The sequence below is a fragment of the Centroberyx affinis genome, unplaced genomic scaffold (genome assembly GCF_046629955.1).
Source record: "Centroberyx affinis isolate AG114_WGS23_722 - 3 ecotype Tasmania unplaced genomic scaffold, CSIRO-AGI_Caff_v1 ptg000107l_1, whole genome shotgun sequence".
Taxonomy (NCBI): domain Eukaryota; kingdom Metazoa; phylum Chordata; class Actinopteri; order Beryciformes; family Berycidae; genus Centroberyx; species Centroberyx affinis.
The window spans coordinates 123,632-133,172 of NW_027278809.1; the positions used below are offsets into that span (position 1 = coordinate 123,632).

Here is a 9,541-nt window from a genome sequence, read left to right on the forward strand (position 1 = left end):
CACAGCGACCTGGGTTCGAATCCAACCCGTGGTCCTTTGCTGCATGTCCTCCCCTCACTCTCTCTCCCATACCTTCCTGTCTCTCAAATAAAGCATAAAATGCCAAAAATAAATCTTTAAAAAAAAAAAAAATCCCTGGTCTCATTCCAGATCAAACATGGACCCTCAAATAGGAGTCCAGCCAGTGTTAACGCCAACACACAGAACAAGAAAACATCCACAGGCTTCCAAACCCTACTCACGCCTATGCCCAATGATTACTACCCACTGTCCACAATGCCAGTAGAATAATCTATAATCATGTTTTTGATGGAAAATACCCCATGAGTGATGTTATTACATGCAGATCAACATCCAGCTCTCTGAAACAAAGTATTATGTGATTGATGATGGTCTTCATTGCTTCATTGCTGTGCCTCATTCATTTTGGCTCTGATTCTGTAAAAACCTGAAGGTCTGTTGACTGAAATTTTCTCCACATAGAGATGTTGTAGCAAGAATACCAATGTACTTGAGAAATTATTTTTCACATTTCAGCAATTCTAACAAGACCACAAAGGTCAGTATCAGCAATTTCAGTGATGAGGACGGTACATGATGAAGATCGTAGCAGTGAAACATTATATCTGCTCTTCTTGGAATTATTCAAGAGTCTCTTTCCTCCTTTTATCTGATTTTGTTTTCCATTTCACTTGTCTTCCAAGTCTTGTCTCCTAGCTGGATAATAGTTATGGGCTTATTTGAAATAGAATGTTTCCTGTAAAATGTGGAAAAGCACAGCATTCTTTCTTAGTAGTTAGCAGTATTAAAGGTGTTATCTGTATCATTTTCAAACATCAATATATCATTGTCAAATTAATTGTCAAATTAATTTTGGAGGATTTTTTTTACAATGTCATTTTACATGTTGAATATGGACACACATGCAAACATCTTTTGTATTACGACTTTTATTTATTTTGTTATCAACATATTAAAGTTAGCTAACATTAAGTTAGAGCACCTTTTCTCAATACATAACGTCAGAGTTCATTTTGCTGTTTCGTTCAGGTAAATAACTAAATAGTTGCTAATTTACAGAAATATTTTTGTTTTTGTTTACAAATTTTAATATTTGCAAAATATGTACTATATATGATACAAATCTAATCTGTAAATTCTCTACAGTAGTAGAGACTCTGGGATACATTACTGCCTTTAAAGGAAGAATTGAATTAGAAAAAACATTATTGAATTAAATGAATAAATAGAATATGCAAAGAAACTAAAATGTCACTGCAGGTTGTACAGACTATTTTTTTTACAGACCTCCACTATATCAGCAGTGGATGATATTTAATAAAAGCTCAATATTGGCCTAACCTTAGTATGCAAGCCAGATAGATAGAGTGAGTCAGACAGAGAGACAGCCACCCACACACCAAAGTAAACTGAACCAGAACCACCCAGATGTTGGTGGTTTTTCCTATTTACAAAAGTCCTTGGTGGACTGATATATAATTAACTACGTCCATTGTCTGTGATCACATTACATTTTCATCCAGACTACAACTGGTCTCTACACTAGACAAAAAGGCAGTTGGCATTTTTACATTGGGCTAATAGTTTTTGATTGTTTCTTTTATCTGCTGAAGAAAATCACAATCACTTCAAAGGTTTAGTCAGGGGTTAGGTGAGGATTTAACCCTCAAAACAGGTTATTAGGCTGCATGAAATGGTAGTGTGTGTCTCCAGTGAGGTACAGATGTCGGTGCGCAGACTCCTCTTTCTCCTTGTTGCCCTCCTACTCCTGGAAGGTGAGTAGATCAGTTTCCATTTGACCGATATAAGAAGAGTTAGTTTGTGTTCATATGGGAACAGAAAGCCCCTTCCAGCCCCAGTATAGTAACTAGTATGATCTAAAAAGGAAAATAATCAGATTCTTTGTGGGTCCTGTTCACTCAGCCTTGGAATTAGAAGTTATATGAGGACATTATGAATGAGACATAATGAGACCGTATAGAGCCACAGATTAGCATGGGTGGAAGTAACAAATTACATTTGCTGTCTGTAACTTACTTTACTGTAATCAAAGAGCTTTTTTGTGCACTTGAACTTTTTCAGCATTTGTTAAAGTCAGTCATTTCACTTTTACTGAAGTATGTTTTGACTGAAGTATTGCACCTTGCTACATTTTAAATCCCATCCCTTACAGAGGACACCATTTGTAAGCTCTCCACTGGTGATTGAATGGTGTTGACTCATGCTTTACTGTATTTATTTTGCAACGTTTTTTTTTCTTCAATTAAAATAATCTAATTTGTCCTCTCATCATTTTTGCATTGCATGGGCAAGATCACATGTAACAACATTTTCCTATTTACAAAAGTATAACTTTCAGTCTGAGTTCATTTGGAGTGAACTACCTTTTATACCTTTACTCCAGATTTTTTACACCAGTAATTTTACTTTTGCTTAAATAGGATTTCAGCAAAGCAGCACTGTTCTACTTGTTATTTCCACTCTTGGAGATTGGTATCTAAAGAGGTTTCTAACAAAAACTTTTTTAAACCCCAAGTGACTCAATTTTGATTTAAATTTTGTTGCCTGCATCAGTGGATCAACTCAGGGACTAGCACATTGGAAACAAGAACATCTAAAGTCTACACTAAAAGCTACATTTGAGTAGCAGCACTATTTCTGCACTCTGAATGGTTTAACAGGTTTTCTTGTTACTTTGCAGAGGCTCGCCCCCAGCTGGATGGTAAGTTCTTCACTTGGCATTACAGTTGCCTCTTTTCTTTTTCTCTCACCTGCCATCCTCTTTATATCCTTGTTCCCTTTCCTCGAACTTTCCTCGAATTTTTTTAGTGTTGCAATTAAAATTGCCAATAGGAAGCCATACCTATATTGACTGAATACTGTGGTAGTAGGCAGCATGCTAATGGAAATTATTTTACCCCTTGTACCCTGATTACTACCTCTGCCAAGGACATAATGTTTTTGCCCGCGTCTGTGTGTTTGTCTGTCCGTCTTTTAGCAGGATATCTAAAAAAGTTGGGCACGAATTTGCACAAAACTTGGTATGAAGGTTGGTTATGGGCCAAGGAAGAACTGATTAACTTTTCATGTCGACTGGCCAAAAGGGGGCGTGGTGGTGGGCGTGGCATATCACCAAAAGGAGCATAACTGCCTTACGGGGTGTTATCAGACATGGCAGGGGTCTGTGCTCTACTGAGCACATTTTCTAGTTTTCACCGTTGACAAGAAATCGCGTGACCTCAACAGCAGAAGTGGCTCTTCTTTGTATTTTTTTTTTTTATATGAAGGCCGGCATTCAGTGCATGCATGTAATCTGCAAACAGCAAAGAAGCACATGGATTTTACAGAGGTAATATACAAAGTTTATTAAAAATCTTTTAAAAAGTCCATCGACTTTTCTAAGAATTTATTCAATGTTTTCAATCAAAAGTTTACAGTATATCAAACAGTCCAGCAAGAGTAGGCTATCTTGTTATGGAGATAATGAATTTGAGAATGCCAAATGGCTCTAAGCAATTAACGTTAGCTAACTTACTTTAGTCTTGTTGTTGCAGGTCCTGTAATATGTATTGATTAATAGCTACTGTAATAGATAGTGTTTTTTACCAGCCAAATCTTTTTACATTATATGTGGTAAAGATTTCCTCCAAGGTTTTGCTCTGGTTGCACTTGGAATCAAGATGTGAGTAAATACATAACTAATTTCAGCAGTTTCCTGTAGCTAGTTAATCTGTCCACTACCACAACATTCAACCGGTATAGGTATTGTGTTGTTTTGTTATAGTACTTGGCATTTTATGGTTTCTGAAGTAAGCATTAATTTTAATGCTATGGGTTGCTTTCACTTGTGCCATTTTGCATCCCTAACTATATTGAACAGAATTCCAACAGGGGGATACAAAATGTCTGCAGCAAAAAGGTCACAGGTGGCAAATGGGACACCCAATGCATGCAAAGGTTTAGGCAAACAAAATAGTGCAGTGAAAGCCACTGCCATTTTGAACCCAGTAACATACCAGACAGTACCAGACACACACACACACACTTTCCAGTTTCCAATGTTTTAGCGCAAACGTAACTCATGAAAAGGCAAATGAGATTAAATTTAAAAATTGAAAATTAAATATATCAGAGTATGTGTGTTGGATCTGGCTAATGGTGTCCAGAAATGGCCACCAGTATGTTACATGCACATGAAGAAACCACACCACAGTTCCAGTTTGGTCTCCAGGGTCCATATGCCTCAAGCACACTGGCACTGTGGTGTGACTTGTATTTGCATTGTGTCTTTGCATTGTGCATGAATTGAGTTCAAACCTTAAAGCAAAATATGCATTGCTGTTTTCCCTGTCAGTGTGTGGCCAGCCATTTCTCACCTTTAGGATAGTTGGTGGAGACAAAGCTTGTGAAAAGAACTGGTGCTGGCAGGTCAGTCTGCACAGTGACGAAGGCCATTACTGTGGTGGCTCCCTCATCAACAAAGAATGGGTGCTGACCGCTGCACACTGCTTCCGTCCATCTTTGTGAGTCAGCTCAACTTACACTCAGTGTTTATTGAATCATTAACCATCTAATTAAATACAAATTACATTCTAATTACTATGATGCCACGTTATTACTAAGTACTTTCATGGTATTTCAGTAGTGTAGTTTGCTTAATTTACTGTATGTTCTACTTGTTAGTTATCCATGATTTATAGTGATTACTGTGATGATACAATAACACAATACAATCACAATGCAAAATACTGGAATAATAATAATAATAACACTGTTTGGTTATTTGCTTTATTGACTTGAGAATGAGGCTTTTTAGCCTTCATAACTCAAATGTGTTGCGGTCCCTGTCGTTTGCTGATAGCACTGTCCTCCATCGCTGAGAAGTTGAAAATGCCATTTGGGAGGGGTGTCTTGAAACTCTTAAAAGTGGGGAATTTTTGTTCCAAAACAGAGTTCAGACCAGAAGCTGATTTTTGAAAGTCAGAAATCTCAGCAGCTGGTCAAGTAATTGTTGAGTCACTGGTATTGTCAACCCATGGATATATTAAAACCTTACTTATTGCCCCTTTAACTGGTGTCATTCTGTGTGATGTATATCACAGGTATCTACAAATTCTCAGACACATCTACCTGGGTCGTCAGAGTCAGCATGGCAGCAACCCTAATGAGGTGATGAGGAACGTCACAGAGATCATCTGTCACCCCAACTTTGATAACTTAACAAGCAATCATGACAATGATATCTGTCTTCTGAAACTGTCTGAGCCGGTCAGCTTCAGTGAATACATCTGTCCAGTCTGCCTGGCAGCAGCCAACAGCACTTTCTACAACGGTACTCTGGTCTGGGTGACCGGCTGGGGTGAGAGGTCCCAAAAATGTACGTAACAAAGACTTGCAGTTTGACACAAAAGTGAAGGAAGTAATAACTGGTTGTATTTTTATGGGGTTACAGCAAGTTCAATCTCGGAACCCATTGTCTATCAGTCTGACGACGATTAGACACTCAGGGTGACGGCCAATATTTTGAGGTTTCCGGTGTAGCCAGCGACATCCGGGCCAAGACTTCCTCTTCCGTACGCCGGTCATTGTTTACAGTCCGATTAGCAACTTGAGACGTGAGAGTCGAACGTTTCTCCATACAATACACAAACATTGATACTTTTTGTAGGTGTTTTAGGTCCAGACGACATTTCGGCTAATCTCTATAAACAAATATCTGCATATGAGACGTCGTCTCTCAACTCCAACTCCATTCTCGCATCTCAACAGTTCTCTCCAGTAGAATTGGCTGATCCAGAGTCTCATGTTACAATGATGGTTTCGTTGGAGCTTGGAAAGGCAAACTCCAACACTAATAGCAATTAAAAGTGAATGTTTTACCACAAAAAAGATATCACATAGAGCTTTAAAAGCATTACTAGAAAACTAGCATAGGCCTAGTGTAGTGCCAGTTAAGAGAACAATATCTGGTTTTAGACAACTGTACAACTGTATGTGCTGTCTGTGTGTCTCCACAGCTGGACCCATCCAAAACAATCTCCAAAAGGTGGAGCTTCCCATCATCGGCAACAGACAGTGTGTCTGTCAGAATAATTACTTCACCATCACTGACAACATGATGTGTGCTGGTCTGTCGGAGGGGACAAAGGATTCCTGTCAGGTCACATTGCTCTTTATTTTCAACCTTCTCAATATCATCAGTATCCTGCACAAACCTTTTATCTCCAAAACCTTGTCTGGAATTGATTAAAAAAAAGAGTGTAATTATTGATTTTCCCATTGATAACCATCCATTTTTGGATGAAATTGGCAATATACCTTGGTGTTCCCTCACAGCCTGAGCTAATGGTTCCATTTCATTTTTTTTTCACAATAAGTTATGGTCTCAGTAGCTAACTTCACTTCTTTGAATGTGTCTCCTATGGTGATTTTCAAAATAATTGCGCAACTAAGACGATATGTATATAATACATGGATGTTGTGAGTTGTTTACAGAGTGATTGACAGGTCACCTATCCAGTGATCGACAGCTTGCCCATGCATCGCCAATTATGGGCCAATAGTAAGCAGCACTGTGGCTCTGCAGACAATCCAAACTTCACCTTTTGCCTCACTTTGGCTGTGCCAGCTCCAAAAAATGTCAACACGGCGGAAACCATACACCCAATCTCCAGGCTTCAAAACAGCCCTTCAGAAGCCAATGTGTGACTTCACACTCAGCCTATGTTGCAATGCACCTTCTTTTCATATGTTAACTATGCTGTGTCAATGTGGACAGGTGCCCTTTAAAGTGTACAAACAAGCTACGTAATTAGCTACTGATAAATAGCATCTAGGACCAGTTGCAGAACCCATATTACCCCCATATTGACGTCCTTACACTGGCTGCCATTCCGATGTAGGATTCAATTTAAAATACTCAGCCATACACCAGTGGTTCTCAACATGGGGTCCGGGGACCACCAGGGGTCCTTCAGGGGGTTCCAGGGGATCCGCAGCAAATTGATGAATTGTTAAACTTCAATTCATTTCATTTACAAGAAGTGAACACTTAGAGAATGTAGGAGAATGACTGTTTTGATCATAGTTTCTCTGTTATCTCTCTACCTACAATACAGATAGTCATGGAATTCTGGACAAAATCATATTTAACAATAAAAATATTCTCAGATTTGGGTCAGAGAAACAAAATCTCATCAAATGGGGGTCCGTGGCCCAAATGTGGACTAAATTAAGGGTCCTTGATATGAAAAAGGTCGAGAATCACTGCTGTACACCACAGTAAGGCCACTCAGGTCCTCAGACCAAGGACTCTTACTTATCCCCATTTTTAATACAACATAAGAAATTAGTAGCCTTTTGTTACCTTGATTTTGCTGGTTACTATATCCATATGAAAGTGAAAAAATGTAAAGAAATGGGTTGGTTTTCATTGCAGGCCTCAAGGCATTTAAACTAGTAGTGGGACTAGTCGTAGCAGTAACAGTAGTGGTAGTTCCTCTGTACTGACTTATTGCCTGCGTTTCCCCAAAGGGAGACTCAGGAGGCCCTCTGCTGGTCGAACATGGCTTCCGCTGGGTGCAGTCTGGAGTGGTGAGCTTTGGCCACGGTTGTGCAAGGCCCAAAGAACCAGGTAGGGACTGACAAAATGTATTACTGTGACTCCAACTTTAGGTTATAGGATGTCATATTTGTTCTTGTTCATTCATGATTAAAATCTACTATCAGGTCATTGTCCAGGGAAGTTTTGCACACATGTACTTTTTCAGCAATTCATTCATTCATTTATTCATCCATTTCAGAAATTGGATGTAGAGCGTTACTCACTCACTCCACCTTAATTTTTCTCAGATAGCCCAGGGATTCAAACCAGCAAAGTGTAGTATATATGGTTCTAATGCAAAATAAATCAGATTTTAAATCATTTTTAGAAGTAGTATGTAAGTAAATAGAATGTATGAATGGAAAGTATGGGGAAAAGTATGGTTAACAGCATTATGAGAGTGTGCAAAATAGACAATACACACACAGGATATACACATGTTGTGTTCACAGTAACAAGTTTACAGTGATGTATAATAAATGTAATTTCCCAGGCGTGTACACCAGAGTGTCAGAGTACCAGGACTGGATCAACAGCATCATCACCACCGACCAGCCAGGCTTCGTAACCATTGAATCCAACGGGACAGACAGTGACCTCTCATATACCTGTGATCACCTGGAGAAGACTGAAGAGGCAGCAAAGACCGAAGAGGCAGCAAAGACCGAGGAGGCAGCAAAGACCGAAGAGGCAGCAAAGACAGAGGAGGCAGCAAAGGCCGAAGAGGCAGCAAAGGCTGAGGAGGCAGCAAAGACAGAGGAGGCAGCAAAGGCCGAAGAGGCAGCAAAGGCTGAGGAGGCAGCAAAGGCCGAAGAGGCAGCAAAGGCTGAGGAGGCAGCAAAGACAGAGGAGGCAGCAAAGGCCGAAGAGGCAGCAAAGACAGAGGAGACAGCAAAGGCCGAAGAGGCAGCAAAGGCCGAGGAGGCAGCAAAGGCAGACAACTGAAGGCAATATATATTTATAAAGATATATAAATATATCTATATATACAGATATATATCTGAGTTGATTGAAAAGTATGTAAAACTTTTCCCAACATCCGTGATAATTACTGAGCCAGAGTTTCCGCCCAAATCAGTTTGTTAACATGCTGTGAAATTCTGTTAAAGAGGATTATTATTTTGTCCACGTCTTAAAGGTCCCATATCATGGAAAACAGGATTTCCCTTGCCTCTTTGATTATAAAGGAGTTGGATGGTCTATCTAAACATGGTGAAAGTATCAAAACGCACGGTCACCAACTAAATCCACATCATCCATATTAGAAAAGCGAGCCTCTAAACGAGCCGTTTGGACTTCCGTAACTTTGTGGGGTCACAAAGGTTCGCTCATTATCATTTTTGTAAGAAATAATAGACTAACAAAGTGTTTTTTTCAAAGCGGTTGAGCGATTGTCATTGTTTTTTTTACTGGAGAGTTTTCCCTACCTCTAGCTGCCAGGGCTGTGGTGTGGTGTGATTGGTGGTAGCCAATGAGAACAGAGGGTCATTAATATTAATGAGCCTTAGAGACACAGCAACAAAAACAGCTTGTTCTTGGTAAGGCTCAAAGAGATGCTTAACACTGGAAAGTGTAGAATATGGGACCTTTAAAGCTTGCTTAAAAACTAAAATGCTAATTGGCTAACTATAACTAAAAAAAAAGCTGGTTGCATATCATGACCGACATATATTCTGGTTTCGAATAAAAAAATAAATGATTTTGTGTATTTGAAGTGCAAAAATTGTTTCAAGCCCTTACTGTTGATTTGTGCTCATTCAGCTGGAATAAATGTTTTCCTTGGAATAAACTTTGCCTAAGGCACTTCCAGTCTCTTTATTTTGTATTTTTAGTGTAAAAATGACACAGTTATTCTTCGGCATCTTCAAAATTTGCTACAAGAAGGAGACAGAAACCCATACTGGCTGCTAATGTTAG

The 9,541-nt window shown here is 39.2% G+C and overlaps 1 protein-coding gene across 1 annotated transcript; it reads left to right on the forward strand.

Annotated features, from left to right (window-relative positions):
• Window positions 1-1,744: 1,744 nt before the first annotated feature.
• LOC139648526 (serine protease 27-like) lies at window positions 1,745-8,569 on the forward strand. Its single transcript, XM_071524681.1, has 7 exons — window positions 1,745-1,796; window positions 2,723-2,743; window positions 4,376-4,544; window positions 5,124-5,398; window positions 6,039-6,181; window positions 7,555-7,654; window positions 8,118-8,569. Exons 1-7 carry the CDS (start codon window positions 1,745-1,747, stop codon window positions 8,567-8,569), a joined length of 1,212 nt encoding a protein of 403 aa, XP_071380782.1.
• Window positions 8,570-9,541: the final 972 nt, after the last annotated feature.